Here is a 20,000-nt window from a genome sequence, read left to right on the forward strand (position 1 = left end):
GCTCTGTCTACCCTACCCTACCACCTGCTCTGTCTACCCTACCTCTACTCACCTGCTCTGTCTACCCTACCTGTACTCACCTGCTCTGTCTACCCTACCTGTACTCACCTGCTCTGTCTACCCTACCTGTACTCACCTGCTCTGTCTACCCTACCTGTACTCACCTGCTCTGTCTACCCTACCTGTACTCACCTGCTCTGTCTACCCTACCTGTACTCACCTGCTCTGTCTACCCTACCTGTACTCACCTGCTCTGTCTACCCTACCTGTACTCACCTGCTCTGTCTACCCTACCTGTACTCACCTGCTCTGTCTACCCTACCTGTACTCACCTGCTCTGTCTACCCTACCTGTACTCACCTGCTCTGTCTACCCTACCTGTACTCACCTGCTCTGTCTACCCTACCTGTACTCACCTGCTCTGTCTACCCTACCTGTACTCACCTGCTCTGTCTACCCTACCTGTACTCACCTGCTCTGTCTACCCTACCTGTACTCACCTGCTCTGTCTACCCTACCTGTACTCACCTGCTCTGTCTACCCTACCTGTACTCACCTGCTCTGTCTACCCTACCAGTACTCACCTGCTCTGTCTACCCTACCAGTACTCACCTGCTCTGTCTACCCTACCTGTCTACCTGCTGCTCTGTCTACCCTCTCTGTCTACCACCTGCTCTGGCTACCCTACCTGAACTCACCTGCTCTGTCTACCCTACCTGTACTCACCTGCTCTGTCTACCCTACCTGTACTCACCTGCTCTGTCTACCCTACCTGTACTCACCTGCTCTGTCTACCCTACCTGTACTCACATGCTCTGTCTACCCTACCTGTACTCACCTGCTCTGTCTACCCTACCAGTACTCACCTGCTCTGTCTACCCTACCTGTACTCACCTGCTCTGTCTACCCTACCAGTACTCACCTGCTCTGTCTACCCTACCAGTACTCACCTGCTCTGTCTACACTACCTGTACTCACCTGCTCTTTCTACCCTACCCTCTCTGTCTACCCTACCTGCTCTGGCTACCCCACCTGAACTCACCTGCTCTGTCTACCCCACCTGCTCTGTCTACCCTACCTGAACTCACATGCTCTGTCTAGCCTACCTGAACTCACCTGCTCTGTCTACCCTACCTGAACTCACCTGCTCTGTCTACCCTACCCTCTCTGTCTACCCTACCTGCTCTGGCTACCCCACCTGGACTCACCTGCTCTGTCTACCCTACCTGAACTCACCTGCTCTGTCTACTCTACCTGTACTCACCTGCTCTGCCTAACCTACCTGCTCTGTCTACCCTACCTGAACTCACCTGCTCTGTCTACCCTACCTGAACTCACCTGCTCTGTCAACCACTAGTTCTCTTTCTTGTGATGTAAGTTCTCTTTTTTCACAATGAATACAATAAAATGAAAGCATGCAAACCAGCGAGATTTAAGTGATTTTACAACCTTCTAACACAGGAAATAGATGGATGAAAAATAAAGATCCTCAGGTGGGCGGGGCATGCGTGTTTATTATTTTAAATGTTTACTTTACCCTTATTTTACCAGGTAAGTTGACTGAGAACACGTTCTCATTTACAGCAACGGCCTGGGGAATAGTTACAGGGTAGAGGAGGGGGATGAATGAGACAATTGTAAACTGGGGGATGATTAGGTGACCGTGATGGTTTGAGGGCCAGATTGGGAATTTAGCCAGGACACCGGGGTTAACACCCCTACTCTCACGATAAGTGTCATGGAATCTTTAGTGACCACAGAGAGTCAGGACACCCGTTTGACGTCCCATCCGAAAGACTGCACCCAACACAGGGCAATGTCCCCAATCACTGAGATATTTAGACCAGAGGAAAGAGTGCCTCCTACTTGCCCTCCAACACCACTTCCAGCAGCATCTGGTCTCCCATCCAGGGCCTGACCAGGACCAACCCTGCTTAGCTTCAGAAGCAAGCCAGCAGTGGGAGGCAGGGTGGGATGAGGGTGGAATACATGGTGGAATACAGGGTGGGATGCAGGGTGGGATGAGGGTGGGATGCAGGGTGGGATGAGGGTGGGATACAGGGTGGGATACAGGGTGGGATGAGGGTGGGATGAGGGTGGGATGAGGGTGGGATGCAGGGTGGGATGAGGGTGGGATGCAGGGTGGGATGCAGGGTGGGATGCAGGGTGGGATACAGGGTGGGATGAGGGTGGGATGAGGGTGGGATGCAGGGTGGGATGAGGGTGGGATGCGGGTGGGATGCAGGGTGGGATACAGGGTGGGATGAGGGTGGGATGAGGGTGGGATGAGGGTGGGATACAGGGTGGGATACAGGGTGGGATACAGTGTGGGATGAGGGTGGAATACAGGGTGGGATACAGGGTGGGATGAGGGTGGGATGAGGGTGGGATACAGGGTGGGATGAGGGAAGGATATAGGGTGGGATACAGGGTGGGATACAGGGTGGGATGAGGGTGGGATGAGGGTGGGATGCAGGGTGGGATGAGGGTGGGATACAGGGTGGGATGAGGGTGGGATATAGGGTGGGATACAGGGTGGGACGAGGGTGGGATGAGGGTGGGATGCAGGGTGGGATGAGGGTGGAATACAGGGTGGGATGAGGGTGGGATGCAGGGTGGGATGAGGGTGGGATGCAGGGTGGGATAAGGGTGGGATGCAGGGTGGGATACAGGGTGGGATGAGGGTGGGATGAGGGTGGGATGAGGGTGGGATACAGGGTGGGATACAGGGTGGGATACAGGGTGGGATGAGGGTGGAATACAGGGTGGGATACAGGGTGGGATGAGGGTGGGATGAGGGTGGGATGAGGGTGGGATACAGGGTGGGATGAGGGAAGGATAGAGGGTGGGATACAGGGTGGGATGAGGGTGGGATGAGGGTGGGATGAGGGTGGGATACAGGGTGGGATGAGGGTGGAATACAGGGTGGGATAAAGGGTGGGATAAAGGGTGGGATGAGGGTGGAATACAGGGTGGGATGAGGGTGGGATGAGGGTGGGATACAGGAAGGATATAGGGTGGGATACAGGGTGGGATGCAGGGTGGGATGAGGGTGGGATAAGGGTGGGATGTGGGATGAGGGTGGGATGCAGGGTGGGATGAGGGTGGAATACAGGGTGGGGTACAGGGTGGGATGAGGGTGGGATGAGGGTGGGATGAGGGTGGGAAACAGGGTGGGATACAGGGTGGGATACAGGGTGGGATGAGGGTGAGATGCAGGGTGGGATGAGGGTGGAATACAGGGTGGGATGAGGGTGGGATACAGGGTGGGATACAGGGTGGGATGAGGGTGGGATGAGGGTGGGATGCAGGGTGGGATACAGGGTGGGATGAGGGTGGGATACAGGGTGGGATGAGGGTGGGATGAGGGTGCGATGAGGGTGGGAAACAGGGTGGGATGAGGGTGGGATACAGGGTGGGATGAGGGTGGAATACAGGGTGGGATGAGGGTGGGATGAGGGTGGGATACAGGGTGGGATACAGGGTGGAATACAGGGTGTGATGAGGGTGGGATACAGGGTGGGATACAGGGTGGGATACAGGGTGGGATACAGGGTGGGATGAGGGTGGAATACAGGGTGGGATACAGGGTGGGATGAGGGTGGGATGAGGGTGGGATACAGGGTGGGATGAGGGTGGGATACAGGGTGGGATGCAGGGTGGGATGAGGGTGGGATACAGGGTGGGATACAGGGTGGGACGAGGGTGGGATGAGGGTGGGATGCAGGGTGGAATGAGGGTGGAATACAGGGTGGGATGATGGTGGGATGCAGGGTGGGATGAGGGGGATACAGGGTGGGATACAGGGTGGGATGAGGGTGGGATGAGGGTGGGATGAGGGTGGGATACAGGGTGGGATGAGGGTGGAATACAGGGTGGGATAAAGGGTGGGATACAGGGTGGGATGAGGGTGGAATACAGGGTGGGATGAGGGTGGGATGAGGGTGGGATGAGGGTGGGATACAGGGAAGGATATAGGGTGGGATACAGGGTGGGATGCAGGGTGGAATACAGGGTGGGATGAGGGTGGGATGAGGGTGGGCTGTGGGATGAGGGTGGGATGCAGGGTGGGATGAGGATGGAATACAGCGTGGGGTACAGGGTGGGATGAGGGTGGGATGAGGGTGGGATGAGGGTGAGAAACAGGGTGGGATACAGGGTGGGAAACAGGGTGGGATGAGGGTGGGATGCAGGGTGGGATGAGGGTGGAATACAGGGTGGGATTAGGGTGGGATACAGGGTGGGATACAGGGTGGGATGAGGGTGGGATGAGGGTGGGATGAGGGTGGGATACAGGGTGGGATGAGGGTGGGAAACAGGGTGGGATACAGGGTGGGATGAGGGTGGAATACAGGGTGGGATGAGGGTGGGATGAGGGTGGGATGCAGGGTGGGATGAGGGTGGGATACAGGGTGGGATACAGGGTGGGATACAGGGTGGGATGAGGGTGGGATACAGGGTGGGATGAGGGAAGGATATAGGGTGGGATGCAGGGTGGGATACAGGGTGGGATGAGGGTGGAATACAGGGTGGGATACAGGGTAGGATGAGGGTGGGATGAGGGTGGGATGGGGGTGGGATACAGGGTGGGATGAGGGAAGGATATAGGGTGGGATACAGGGTGGGATACAGGGTGGGATGAGGGTGCGATGAGGGTGGGATGAGGGTGGGATACAGGGTGGGATGCAGGGTGGGATGAGGTTGGGATACAGGGTGGGATACAGGGAGGGACGAGGGTGGGATGAGGGTGGGATGCAGGGTGGGATGAGGGTGGAATACAGGGTGGGATGAGGGTGGGATGAAGGTGGGATGCAGGGTGGGATGAGGGTGGGATGCAGGGTGGGATACAGGGTGGGATACAGGGTGGGATGAGGGTGGAATACAGGGTGGGATACAGGGTGGGATACAGGGTGGGATGAGGGTGGAATACAGGGTGGGATGAGGGTGGGATGAGGGTGGGATACAGGGTGGGATGAGGGAAGGATATAGGGTGGGATACAGGTGGGATGCAGGGTGGTATACAGGGTGGGATGAGGGTGGGATGAGGGTTGGATGAGGGTGGGATGTGGGATGAGGGTGGGATGCAGGGTGGGATACAGGGTGGGAAACAGGGTGGGATGAGGGTGGGATGCAGGGTGGGATGAGGGTGGGATACAGGGTGGGATGAGGGTGGGATGCAGGGTGGGATACAGGGTGGGATGAGGGTGGGATGAGGGTGGGATACAGGGTGGGATGAGGGTGGGATACAGGGTGGGATACAGGGTGGGATGAGGGTGGGATGAGGGTGGGATGAGGGTGGGAAACAGGGTGGGATGAGGGTGGGATACAGGGTGGGATGAGGGTGGAATACAGGGTGGGATGAGGGTGGGATGAGGGTGGGATGAGGGTAGGTGCAGTGTGGGATGAGGGTGTGATACAGGGTGGGATGAGGGTGGGATGAGGGAAGGATATACGGTGGGATGAGGGTGGGATGCAGGGTGGGATGAGGGTGGGATGCAGGGTGGGATACAGGGTGGGATGAGGGTGGAATGTGGGATGAGGGTGGGATACAGGGTGGGATGAGGGTGGGATACAAGGTGGGATGAGGGTGGGATGAGGGTGGGATGAGGGTGGGAAACAGGGTGGGATGAGGGTGTGATACAGGTTGGGATGAGGGTGGAATACAGGGTGGGATGAGGGTGGGATGAGGGTGGGATGCAGGGTGGGATGCAGGGTGGGACACAGGGTGGGATGAGGGTGGGATGAGGGTTGAATACAGGGTGGGATGAGGGTGGGATACAGGGTGGGATACAGGGTGGGATGAGGGTGGGATGAGGGTGGGATGCAGGGTGGGATGAGGGTGGGATACAGGGTGGGATGAGGGTGGGATGCAGGGTGTTGCTAGTGTGTGTTACCTGGCAGGCGGCGGGGCGGGTCAGTGATGTTGGGCAAGCCCGTGGCTCGGCTGGAGGAGAGGGGCGTGGTGGAGTGGACAGACGGGGAGGTCATGGGACTCAGGTAGGACGGGTAGGACTGCTCATAGGACCAGGGAGGAGACGACTGGGACTGGCGAGGGTCTGGAAGAGGAGAAAGGGATGGTTAGAAAGGAGGAGTAGGAGGAAGAGGAGGAGGAGAGGGGCATGGCTAGCGATGAGGAGGAGGTGGAGGAGGAGGAGGAGGAGGAGTTGTCCAGTGTTCTACCTCTGTATCAGGGCCAGTAGGAGTGAATACTGTGTAATGAATACTGTGTAGTGAATACTGTGTAGAGAACACTGTAGTGAATACTGTGTAGAGAATACTGTGTAGTGAATACTGTGTAGAGAATACTGTGTAGTGAATACTGTGTAGAGAACACTGTATTGTGAATACTGTGTAGAGAACACTGTAGTGAATACTGTGTAGAGAACACTGTAGTGAATACTGTGTAGAGAATACTGTGTAGTGAATACTGTGTAGAGAACACTGTGTTGTGAATACTGTGTAGAGAACACTGTAGTGAATACTGTGTAGAGAACACTGTAGTGAATACTGTGTAGAGAATACTGTTTAGTGAATACTGTGTAGAGAATACTGTTTAGTGAATACTGTGTAGAGAATACTGTGTAGTGAATACTGTGTAGAGAACACTGTAGTGAATACTGTGTAGAGAACACTGTGTAGAGAACACTGTAGTGAATTCTGTGTAGAGAATACTGTGTAGAGAACACTGTGTTGTGAATACTGTGTAGAGAACACTGTGTTGTGAATACTGTGTAGAGAACACTGTGTTGTGAATACTGTGTAGAGAACACTGTGTAGAGAACACTGTAGTGAATACTGTGTAGAGAATACTGTTTAGTGAATACTGTGTAGAGAATACTGTGTAGAGAACACTGTAGTGAATACTGTGTAGAGAACAATGTGTTGTGAATACTGTGTAGAGAACACTGTGTTGTGAATACTGTGTAGAGAACACTGTGTTGTGAATACTGTGTAGAGAACACTGTGTAGAGAACACTGTAGTGAATACTGTGTAGAGAATACTGTTTAGTGAATACTGTGTAGAGAATACTGTGTAGTGAATACTGTGTAGAGAATACTGTGTAGAGAACACTGTAGTGAATACTGTGTAGAGAACAATGTGTAGTGAATACTGTGTAGAGAATACTGTGTAGAGAACACTGTAGTGAATACTGTGTAGTGAATACTGTGTAGAGAATACTGTGTAGTGAATACTGTGTAGAGAATACTGTGTAGTGAATACTGTGTAGTGAATACTGTGTAGAGAACACTGTAGTGAATACTGTGTAGAGAACAATGTGTAGTGAATACTGTGTAGTGAATACTGTGTAGAGAATATTGTGTAGAGAACACTGTGTAGAGAACACTGTAGTGAATACTGTGTAGAGAATACTGTGTAGAGAACACTGTAGTGAATACTGTGTAGAGAACACTGTAGTGAATACTGTGTAGAGAACAATGTGTAGTGAATACTGTGTAGAGAATACTGTGTAGAGAACACTGTAGTGAATACTGTGTAGTGAATACTGTGTAGAGAATACTGTGTAGTGAATACTGTGTAGAGAATACTGTGTAGTGAATACTGTGTAGTGAATACTGTTTAGTGAATACGGTGTAGAGAACTAGTTCTAGAAGATGGAGCATGTTCAGGCTGTGAGTGTCTCATTTCACTGGATCATTGGTTACCAGGTCTGATGTAACATCCTGAGTAATGACACATTGTATGTTTGTCTCTTCCTGTCTCTCTCCTGAGAGAGAGAGAGAGAGAGAGAGAGAGAGAGAGAGAGAGAGAGAGAGAGAGAGAGAGAGGAGAGAGAGAGAGGGAGAGAGAGAGAGAGAGAGAGGGAGAGCGAGAGAGAGAGCGAGAGAGATTAGAGCGATTATTACAGAGAGAGAGAGCGATTAGAAGAGCGATTATATTATATTATTATTATTATAGAGACATATTATTAAGAGCGATTATTATTATATTATTATTATTATTATTTAGCGATATATTATTTATTATATATTATAGATATATATTTATTATATATATATTTGCATATAGAGCGACAGAGCGAGAGAGAGAGAGAGAAACCAAGCATTTTTCTGGCACATGTCCAGCAGAGAAAAGGGTTTTCACTCCGTTTCTGTACTTCACTAATGTCTCAACCGAATCAAACACATTTGCCAAAACTGTAAATATACATATTTTCAAAATAATAACATGTAAGAAGTATTTTGAAATATTGAATTGTACAGGTAAGGCCAGGCAAGTCAATGCTAGAATAGCACACCTAAAACCATCCAAATATACCATCCACATAGACTCGTATTGTAACCAACAGAGAATAAACTGTAGTGGAACTAAAAGACTTGTTAAGTCATCACTGACTGTATAAGGCCTGATAGATTGGGACAGATCAGAGATGTAGTTACAACAGGACTGATAGATTGGGACAGGTCAGAGATGTAGTTACAACAGCATTGATAGATTGGGACAGATCAGAGATGTAGTTACAACAGGACTGATAGATTGGGACAGATCAGATATGTAGTTACAACAGGACTGATAGATTGGGACAGATCAAAGATGTAGTTACAACAGGACTGATAGATTGGGACAGATCAGAGATGTAGTTACAACAGGACTGATATATTGGGACAGGTCATAGATGGAGTTACAACAGGATTGATAGATTGGGACAGATCAGAGATGGAGTTACAACAGGACTGATAGATTGGGGCAGATCAGAGATGGAGTTACAACAGGACTGATAGATTTGGACAGATCATAGATGGAGTTACAACAGGATTAATAGATTGGGACAGATCAGAGACGGAGTTACAACAGGACTGATAGATTGGGGCAGATCAGATATGTAGTTACAACAGGACTGATAGATTGGGATAGACCAGAGACAGAGTTACAACAGGACTGATAGATTGGGACAGATCAGAGATGGAGTTACAACAGGACTGATGGATTGGGACAGATCAGAGATGTAGTTACAACAGGGCTGATAGATTGGGACAGATGAGAGATGTAGTTACAACGGGACAGATCAGAGATGTAGTTGCAACAGGGCTGATAGATTGGGACAGGTCAGAGATGTAGTTACAACAGGACTGATAGATTGGGACAGATCAGAGATGTAGTTACAACAGGGCTGATAGATTGGGACAGGTCAGAGATGTAGTTACAACAGGACTGATAGATTGGGACAGATCAGAGATGTAGTTACAACAGATTAGGACAGATCAGAGATGTAGTTACAACAGGACTGATAGACATCTGGTATCTGTGTCTGTGTGTCTCTGGGGTTAGAGATTATGGTCTCATCTGGTATCTGTGTCTATGTGTGTCGGGTGTTAGAGATTATGGTCTCATCTGGTATCTGTGTCTATGTGTGTCGGGTGTTAGAGATTATGGTCTCATCTGGTATCTGTGTCTATGTGTGTCGGGTGTTAGATATTATGGTCTCATCTGGTATCTGTGTCTATGTGTGTCGGGGGTTAGAGTATTTAAATCTCACCTGGAATCTGTGTTAATAAGGGTTAAGGGGGCCTGTATTTAAAACTCACCTGGTATCTGACTAAATAAGGGTTAGGAGGGACTGTATTTAAAATTCACCTGGTATCTGTGTCTGCCCTTGGGGGTTGAAGGGGTTGTGTCCAGCGTTGAGCGGCTGTTGTTGGGACTGTGTCGGCACGGCAACCCTCATGGTTGTCTGTCTGATCCTCTCCAGCTCACTGAGACGGTCTGAGAACAGCCCTGTTTTAGGAGACTCCTCTAGCTTCTGACGATGTCCTGTACAACAACAATAACAACAACGAGACGGTCTGAGAACAGCCCTGTTTTAGGAGACTCCTCTAGCTTCTGACGACAACAACAATGAGAGGGTCTGAGAATAGCACTGTTTTAGGAGACTCCTCCAGCTTCTGACGATGTCCTGTACAACAACAACAATAACAACAACGAGACGGTCTGAGAACAGCCCTGTTTTAAGAGACTCCTCTAGCTTCTGACGATGTCCTGTACAACAACAATAACAACAACGAGACGGTCTGAGAATAGCAGTGTTTTATGAGACTCCTCGAGCTTCTGACGACAACAACAATGAGAGGGTCTGAGAACAGTACTGTTTTAGGAGACTCCTCTAGCTTCTGACGACAACAACAATGAGAGGGTCTGAGAACAGTACTGTTTTAGGAGAGGGGGGATGGAGAGAATGGGTGGGTGGGGATGGAGAGAATATGAGAGGAGAGGAGAGAGAGGCTAGGTGGGGATGGAGAGAATACGAGAGGAGAGGAGGGAGAGGCTGGGTGGGGATGGAGAGAATACGAGAGGAGAGGAGAGGAGAGGCTGGAGAATACGAGTGGGGATGGAGAGAATACGAGAGGAGAGGAGGGAGAGACTGGGTGGGGATGGAGAGAATACGAGAGGAGGAGGAGGGCTGGGATGGGAATGGAGGAGAGGAGGGAGAGGCTGGGTGGGGATGGAGAGAATACGAGAGGGATGGAGGAGAGAGGCTGGGTGGGGATGGAGAGAATACGAGAGGAGGAGGAGAGAGGAGGGAGAGGCTGGGTGGGGATGGAGAGAATAGGAGAGGAAGAAGGGAGGGAGAGGCTGGGTGGGAGCTATGGAGAGAATACGATGGAGAGAATGGAGACGAGAGGAGAGGAGGGAGAGGCTGGGTGGGGATGGAGAGAATACAAGAGGAGGAGGAGAGGCTGGATGGAGAGAATACGAGAGGAGGGAGAGGCTGGGTGGGGATGGAGAGAATACGAGAGGAGGAGGGGGAGAGGCTGGGATGTGGGGATGGAGAGAAATATGACGAGAGGAGGGAGGAGAGGCTGGGTGGGGATGGAGAGAATACGAGGAGGGAGAGGGCTGGGTGGGGATGGAGAGAATACGAGAGGAGGAGGAGAGGCTGGGTGGGGATGGAGAGAATACTGATGGAGGAATACAAGAGGGAGGGAGAGGCTGGGTGGGGATGGAGAGAAGAGGAGGAGGAGGAGAGGCTGAGGAAGGAGAGGAGGGAGAGCTGGGTGGGGATGGAGAGAATGAGAGGAATAGGGAGAGGCTGATGGAGAGAATACGAGAGGAGGAGGGAGAGGCTGGCTAGGGATGGAGAGAATACGAGAGGAAGAGGAGGGAGAGGAGCTGGCTAGGGGATGGAGAGAATACGAGAGGAGGAGGGAGAGGCTGGGTGGGGATGGAGAGAATACGAGAGGAAGGGAGAGGCTGGGTGGGGATGGAGGAGGAGGGAATGGGTGGGGATGGAGAGAATACGAGAGGAGGGAGAGGCTGGGTGGGGATGGAGAGAATACGAGAGGAGGGAGGGAGAGGCTGGGTGGGGATGGAGGGATGGAAGAATACGAGAGGAGAGGAGGGAGAGGGGTGGGTGGGGATGGAGAGAATATGGAGAGGAGGAGGAGGCTGGGTGGGGATGGAGAGGGAATACGAGAGGAAGAGGAGGGAGAGGCTGGGTGGGGATGGAGAGAATATGAGGAAGAGGAGGGAGAGGCTGGGTGGGGATGGAGAGAATACGAGAGGAAGAGGAGGGAGAGGCTGGGTGGGGATGGAGAGAATACTGGGTGGGGAGGAGAGGAAGGAAGGGAGGAGAGGCTGGGTGGGGATGGAGAGAATATGAGAGGAAGAGGGAGGGAGGGAGGCTGGGTGGGGATGGAGAGAATACAAGAGGAGGGAGAGGCTGGGTGGGGATGGAGAGAATACGGGTGGGGATGGAGAGAGGAGGAGGAGGAGGGAGAGGCTGGCTGGGGATGGAGAGAATACGAGAGGAGAGGAGGGGGAGAGGCTGGGTGGGGAATAGAGAGAATATGAGAGAGGAGGAGAGAGAGGCTGGGTGGGGATGGAGAGAATAGGAGAGGAGGAGGAGGGAGAGGCTGGGTGGGGATGGAGAGAATACGAGAGGAGAGGAGGAGAGAGGCTGGGTGAGGATGGAGAAAATAGAGAGAGGAGAGGAGGAGGCTGATGGAGGAATAGAGGGAAGGAGAGGCTGGCTGGGGATGGAGAGAATACGAGAGGAGGAGAGGCTAGGGAGAGGCTGGGTGGGGATGGAGAGGAATATGATGGAGAGAGAGGGAGGGAGAGGCTGGGTGGGGATGGAGAGAATACGAGAGGAGAGGAGGGAGAGGCTGGGTGGGGATGGAGAGAATACGAGAGGAGGAGGAGAGAGAGGCTGGGTGGGGATGGAGAGAATACTGGGTGGGGAGGAGGAGAGGAGGGGGAGAGACTGGGTGGGGATGGAGAGAGAGGAGGGAGAGGCTGGGTGGGGATGGAGGAGGAGGAGGGAGAGGCTGGGTGGGGATGGAGAGAATACGAGAGGAGGGAGGCTGGGTGGGGATGGAGAGGAGGAAGAGGGAGGCTGGGTGGGGATGGAGAGAATACGAGAGGAGGGAGAGGCTGGGTGGGGATGGAGAGAAAGAGGAGGGAGGGCTGGGTGGGGATGGAGAGAATACGAGAGGAGGAGGAGGAGGGAGAGGCTGGGGGATGGGGAATACGATGGAGGAGAATACGAGAGGAGGGAGAGGCTGGGTGGGGATGGAGAATACGAGAGGAAGAGGAGGGAGAGGCTGATGAGGAGGGAGAGGAGGGAGAGGCTGGGTGGGGATGGAGAGAATACGAGAGGAGGGAGAGGCTGGGTGGGGATGGAGAGAATACGAGAGGAAGAGGAGGGAGAGGCTGGGTGGGGATGGAGAGAATACGATGGAGGAATACGAGAGGAAGAGGAGGGAGAGGCTGGGGGGATGGGAGAATATGAGAGGAGGGAGAGGCTTGATGGAGAGAATACTGGGTGGGGATGGAGGAAGAGGAGAGGAGGGCTGGCTATGGGATGGAGAGAATAGAGGCTGAGAGGAAGAGGAGGGAGAGGCTGGGTGGGGATGGGAGATGGAGGAGAATATGGAGAGAATACGAGAGGAGGAGGAGAGGCTGGGTGGGGATGGAGAGAATACGAGAGGAAGAGGAGGGAGAGGCTGGGTGGGGATGGAGAGAATACGAGAGGAGGGAGAGGCTGGGTGGGGATGGAGAGAATACGAGAGGAGGGAGAGGCTGGGTGGGGATGGAGAGAAGGGAGAGGCTGAGAGGAAGAGGAGGGGGAGAGGCTGGGTGGGGATGGAGAGAATATGAGAGGAGGGAGAGGCTGGGTGGGGATGGAGAGAATATGGAGAGAGGAGAGGAGGGAGAGGCTGGGTGGGGATGGAGAGAAGGCTATGAGAGGAGGGAGAGGCTGGGTGGGGATGGAGAGAATACGAGAGGAGGAGGAGAGGGCTGGGTGGGGATGGAGAGAATACGAGAGGAGGGAGGAGGAGGCTGGGTGGGGATGGAGAGAATACGAGAGGAAGAGGAGGGAGAGGCTGGGTGGGGATGGAGAGAATATGAGAGGAAGAGGAGGGAGAGGCTGGGTGGGGATGGATGAGAATACAAGAGGGAGGGAGAGGCTGGGTGGGGATGGAGAGAATACGAGAGGAGGAAGAGGAGGGAGAGGCTGGCTGGGGATGGAGAGAATGGGTGGGGAGAGGAATACGAGAGGAGGGAGAGGCTGGGTGGGGATGGAGAGAAGGGAGAGGCTATGAGAGGAGAGGAGAGAGAGGCTGGGGTGGGGATGGGGATGGAGAATAGGAGAGGAGGAGGAGGGAGAGGCTGGGTGGGGATGGAGAGAATACTGATGGAGGAGAGAGGAGGGAGAGGCTGGGTGGGGATGGAGAAAATACGAGAGGAGAGGAAGGAGAGGCTGGCTGGGGATGGAGAGAATACGAGAGGAGGAGGAGAGAATAGGGAGAGGCTGGGTGGGGATGGAGAGAATATGAGAGGAGAGGAGGGAGAGGCTGGGTGGGGATGGAGAGAATAGGAGAGGCTGGGTGGGGATGGAGAGAATACGAGAGGATAGGGAGGGAGAGGCTGGGTGGGGATAGAGAGAATACGAGAGGAGAGGAGGGAGAGGCTGGCTGGGGATGGAGAGAATACGAGAGGAGGAGGAGAGTGTTTTAACTGTCAGATCTGAAAGAGAGCCCTACTTGTTAACATTTGATGAGAGTCACCACTGACTATAGACACTCAGATATATGAGACAGGAAACCCTGAGTAAGTACCACAGTAGGTACAGGTCTATAAGTAAGGCAGATATGAGACAGGTCTACCTCAGTAATATAACAGATATGAGACAGGACTACCTCAGGAATATAACAGATATGAGACAGGTCTACCTCAGTAATATAACAGATATGAGGCAGGTCTACCTCAGGAATATAACAGATATGAGACAGGACTACCTCAGTAATATAACAGATATGAGACAGGACTACCTCAGTAATTAAGGCAGATATGAGACAGGTCTACCTCAGTAATATAACAGATATGATACAGGACTACCTTAGGAATATAACAGATATGAGACAGGTCTACCTCAGGAATATAACAGATATGAGACAGGACTACCTCAGTAATATAACCCATCACACAATCATAATGTGTGTGTCTCTCATCTCATTACTGTGTGTTGGAGCTGGCCAGTCCATCAAAGAGTTTCCATTCGGACGGACGGACAGACGGACAGACAGACAGACAGACAGACAGACAGACAGACAGACAGACAGACAGACAGACAGACACAAAGGAGCTCTGTTACTATGGAGATCCTTCTCCTACAGAGGAATCCTGACACGATGAGCAGAGAGGTGTGAAGGACATACTGGTGATTCTACTCTGAGACCAGTGTGTCACACCATGATCTGTTTCACCTGTCTTGTGCTGGTCTCCACCCCTCCACCAGGTGTCTCCCATGTTCCCCATTATCCCCTGGGTATTTATACCTGTGTTCTCTGTTTGTCTGTTTCCAGTTCATTTTGTCCCGTCAAGGTTTGCCAGTGGTTTTCCAATGTCTGTTTATTGTTCTAGTCTCGCCGGTTACAACCTTTTGCCTGTCTTGACCCTGAGCCTGCCTGCCGTCTACGTCTGCCAGCTATTTACCTGGATTACAAACCCATGTCTGTCCAACTATTTACCTGGATTACAAACCCATGTCTGTCCAGCTATTTACCTGGATTACAAACCCATGTCTGTCCAACTATTTACCTGGATTACAAACCCATGTCTGTCCAGCTATTTACCTGGATTACAAACCCATGTCCTCAACCTGCTTTCTGTCAGCAGCTGTCAATTCAATAAATCTCACCCTGAACCATCTGCCTCACGTGTCTCCATCTGGGTCTCACCCTGAGCCTTGATCCAGGAAGACTTGGGGAACACAGGGAGAGACAGCGAGAGGAAGTTGAGAGAAAGGAGAGATGTGGTGAGACATAACAAGAGGCAGGGGAGGAGAGAGATGTGGGGAGACATAACAAGAGGCAGGGGAGGAGAGAGATGTGGGGAGACATAACAAGAGGCAGGGGAGGAGAGAGATGTGGGAGACATAACAAGAGGCAGGGGAGGAGAGAGATGTGGGGAGACATAACAAGAGGCAGGGGAGGAGAGAGATGTGGGGAGACATAACAAGAGGCAGGAGGAGAGAGATGTGGGGAGACATAACAAGAGGCAGGGGAGGAGAGAGATGTGGGGAGACATAACAAGAGGCAGGGGAGGAGAGAGATGTGGGGAGACATAACAAGAGGCAGGGGAGGAGAGAGATGTGGGGAGACATAACAAGAGGCAGGGGAGGAGAGAGATGTGGGGAGACATAACAAGAGGCAGGGGAGGAGAGAGATGTGGGGAGACATAACAAGAGGCAGGGGAGGAGAGAGATGTGGGGAGACATAACAAGAGGCAGGGGAGGAGAGAGATGTGGGGAGACATAACAAGAGGCAGGGGAGGAGAGAGATGTGGGGAGACATAACAAGAGGCAGGGGAGGAGAGAGATGTGGGGAGACATAACAAGAGGCAGGGGAGGAGAGAGATGTGGGGAGACATAACAAGAGGCAGGATGTGGGGAGGAGGCAGGGGAGGAGAGATGTGGGAGACATAACAAGAGGCAGGGGAGGAGAGAGATGTGGGGAGACATAACAAGAGGCAGGGGAGGAGAGAGATGTGGGGAGACATAACAAGAGGCAGGGGAGGAGAGAGATGTGGGAGACATAACAAGAGGCAGGGGAGGAGAGAGATGTGGGGAGACATAACAAGAGGCAGGGGAGGAGAGAGAGATGAGAGATGTGGGGAGACATAACAAGAGGCAGGGGAGGAGAGAGATGTGGGAGACATAACAAGAGGCAGGGGAGGAGAGAGATGTGGGAGACATAACAAGAGGCAGGGGAGGAGAGAGATGTGGGGAGACATAACAAGAGGCAGGGGAGGAGAGAGATGTGGGGAGACATAACAAGAGGCAGGGGGAGAGAGATGTGGGGAGACATAACAAGAGGCAGGGGAGGAGAGAGATGTGGGGAGACATAACAAGAGGCAGGGGAGGAGAGAGATGTGGGGAGACATAACAAGAGGCAGGGGAGGAGAGAGATGTGGGGAGACATAACAAGAGGCAGGGGAGGAGAGAGATGTGGGGAGACATAACAAGAGGCAGGGGAGGAGAGAGATGTGGGGAGACATAACAAGAGGCAGGGGAGGAGAGAGATGTGGGAGACATAACAAGAGGCAGGGGAGGAGAGATGTGGGGAGACATAACAAGAGGCAGGGGAGGAGAGAGATGTGGGAGACATAACAAGAGGCAGGAGGAGAGAGATGTGGGGAGACATAACAAGAGGCAGGGGAGGAGAGAGATGTGGGAGACATAACAAGAGGCAGGGGAGGAGAGAGATGTGGGGAGACATAACAAGAGGCAGGAGGAGAGAGATGTGGGAGACATAACAAGAGGCAGGGGAGAGAGAGATGTGGGGAGACATAACAAGAGGCAGGGGAGGAGAGAGATGTGGGGAGACATAACAAGAGGCAGGGGCAGGAGAGAGATGTGGGGAGACATAACAAGAGGCAGGGGAGGAGAGAGATGTGGGGAGACATAACAAGAGGCAGGGGAGGAGAGAGATGTGGGGAGACATAACAAGAGGCAGGGGAGGAGAGAGATGTGGTGAGACATAACAAGAGGCAGGGGAGGAGAGAGATGTGGTGAGACATAACAAGAGGCAGGGGAGGAGAGAGATGTGGGGAGACATAACAAGAGGCAGGGGAGGAGAGAGATGTGGGGAGACATAACAAAGAGAGGCAGGGGAGGAGAGAGATGTGGGGAGACATAACAAGAGGCAGGGGAGGAGAGAGATGTGGGAGACATAACAAGAGGCAGGGGAGGAGAGATGTGGGGAGACATAACAAGAGGCAGGGGAGGAGAGAGATGTGGGGAGACATAACAAGAGGCAGGGGAGGAGAGAGATGTGGGGAGACATAACAAGAGGCAGGGGAGGAGAGAGATGTGGGGAGACATAACAAGAGGCAGGGGAGGAGAGAGATGTGGGGAGACATAACAAGAGGCAGGGGAGGAGAGATGTGGGGAGACATAACAAGAGGCAGGGGAGGAGAGAGATGTGGGGAGACATAACAAGAGGCAGGGGAGGAGAGAGATGTGGTGAGACATAACAAGAGGCAGGGGAGGAGAGAGATGTGGGGAGACATAACAAGAGGCAGGGGAGGAGAGAGATGTGGGAGACATAACAAGAGGCAGGGGAGGAGAGAGATGTGGTGAGACATAACAAGAGGCAGGGGAGGAGAGAGATGTGGTGAGACATAACAAGAGGCAGGGGAGGAGAGAGATGTGGGGAGACATAACAAGAGGCAGGGGAGGAGAGAGATGTGGGGAGACATAACAAGAGGCAGGGGAGGGGAGAGACATAACAAGAGGCAGGGGAGGAGAGAGATGTGGGAGACATAACAAGAGGCAGGGGAGGAGAGAGATGTGGTGAGACATAACAAGAGGCAGGGGAGAGAGAGATGTGGTGAGACATAACAAGAGGCAGGGGAGGAGAGAGATGTGGGAGACATAACAAGAGGCAGGGGAGGAGAGAGATGTGGGGAGACATAACAAGAGGCAGGGGAGGAGAGAGATGTGGGGAGACATAACAAGAGGCAGGGGAGGAGAGAGATGTGGGGAGACATAACAAGAGGCAGGAGGAGAGAGATGTGGGGAGACATAACAAGAGGCAGGGGAGGAGAGAGATGTGGGGAGACATAACAAGAGGCAGGGGAGGAGAGAGATGTGGGGAGACATAACAAGAGGCAGGAGGAGGAGAGATGTGGGGAGACATAACAAGAGGCAGGGAGGAGAGAGATGTGGGGAGACATAACAAGAAGCAGGGGAGGAGAGAGATGTGGGGAGACATAACAAGAGGCAGGGGAGAGAGAGATGTGGGGAGACATAACAAGAGGCAGGAGGAGAGAGATGTGGGGAGACATAACAAGAGGCAGGGGAGGAGAGAGATGTGGGGAGACATAACAAGAGGCAGGGGAGGAGAGAGATGTGGGGAGACATAACAAGAGGCAGGGGAGGAGAGAGATGTGGGGAGACATAACAAGAGGCAGGGGAGGAGAGAGATGTGGGGAGACATAACAAGAGGCAGGGGAGGAGAGAGATGTGGGGAGACATAACAAGAGGCAGGGGAGGAGAGAGATGTGGGGAGACATAACAAGAGGCAGGGGAGGAGAGAGATGTGGGGAGACATAACAAGAGGCAGGGGAGGAGAGAGATGTGGGGAGACATAACAAGAGGCAGGGGAGGAGAGAGATGTGGGGAGACAGGGAGAGAAGCAAAGAAGAGAAGTACATTAAGAGATTTAGATGTGTGTGTGTGTGTGTGTGTGTGTGTGTGTGTGTGTGTGTGTGTGTGTGTGTGTGTGTGTGTGTGTGTGTGTGTGTGTGTGTGTGTGTGTGTGAGAGAGAGAGAGAGAGAGTCTGGAGTCATGGTGTCCCTGAATAGTGCTGAGTCCACACTACTGAGCCTCCCTGAACAGACAGGCTGGAGAAACAATTAGACACAGCTTTAGTGACCGAATGTACAGAGCTTTACACTGTAATGGTCACAGAATGTACAGGGCTTTACACTGTAATGGTCACAGAATGTAGCAGTAGTAGTACTCAGCAGTAGTAGTACGTGAAGTAGCAGTAAATAGCAGAATTATCAACAGTAGCAGTAGATGTGCAGTGCCTCGCAAAACTTTTCATCCCCCTTGGCGTTTTTCCTATTTTGCAACATTACATCCTGTAATTTAAATAGATATTTATTTGGATTTCATGTAATGGACATACACAACATAGTCCAAACTGGTGAATTGAAATAAAAAAAATGTACTTGTTGAAAAAAATATATATTATTTTTTTAAATGGAAAAGTGGTTTGTGCAAAAAGTGGTTTGTATGTTAAGAATATGGCACCACAAGAAACCTGCCAAGAGACGGCCGCCCACCAAAACTCATGGACCAGGCAAGGAGGGCATTAAAAGAAAGAGACCAAAGAGAACAAAGAGAACAAAGATAACAAAGAGAACAAAGATAACCCTAAAGGAGCTGCAAAGCTCCACAGCGGAGATTGGAGTATCTGTCCATAGGTCCACCTTAAGTCATGCACGGCACATTGGTGGTTGCCAAAAGGCATGTGGAGATCTCCAAACATATGGAAGAAGGTACTCTAAACATCTTGAACATCTTGAACATCTTGGCCATGTTCTGTTATAATCTCCACCTGGCACAGCCAGAAGAGGACTGGCCACCCCACATAGCCTGGTTCCTCTCTAGGTTTCTTCCTAGGTTTTGGCCTTTCTAGGGAGTTTTTCCTAGCCACCGTGCTTCTACACCTGCATTGCTTGATGTTTGGGGTTTTAGGCTGGGTTTCTGTACAGCACTTTGAGATATCAGCTGATGTACGAAGGGATATATAAATACATTTGATTTGATTTATTCTGGTCAGATGAGACTAAAGCTGAGCTTTTTGGCCATCAAGGAAAATGCTATGTCTGGGAGCAAACCCAACACCTCTCATCACCCTGAGAACACCTTCCCCAGTGAACACCAAATATCCCCGTGGCTAGATGTGCCAAGCTTATAGAGACATATCCAAAGAGAATTGCAGCTACAATTGCTGCAAAAGGTGG

The 20,000-nt window shown here is 52.1% G+C and overlaps 1 protein-coding gene across 1 annotated transcript in view; it reads right to left on the bottom strand.

The window, feature by feature from the left end:
• Window positions 1-20,000, bottom strand: part of LOC112239220 (runt-related transcription factor 2) — a 238,812-nt gene that overhangs the window by 10,718 nt on the left and 208,094 nt on the right. Inside the window, 2 exon segments of the mRNA XM_042300561.1 lie at window positions 5,889-6,056; window positions 9,596-9,772. Coding sequence (XP_042156495.1) covers window positions 5,889-6,056; window positions 9,596-9,772 — 345 coding nt within the window.

This window comes from Oncorhynchus tshawytscha, linkage group LG18 (assembly GCF_018296145.1).
Source record: "Oncorhynchus tshawytscha isolate Ot180627B linkage group LG18, Otsh_v2.0, whole genome shotgun sequence".
Taxonomy (NCBI): Eukaryota; Metazoa; Chordata; class Actinopteri; order Salmoniformes; family Salmonidae; genus Oncorhynchus; species Oncorhynchus tshawytscha.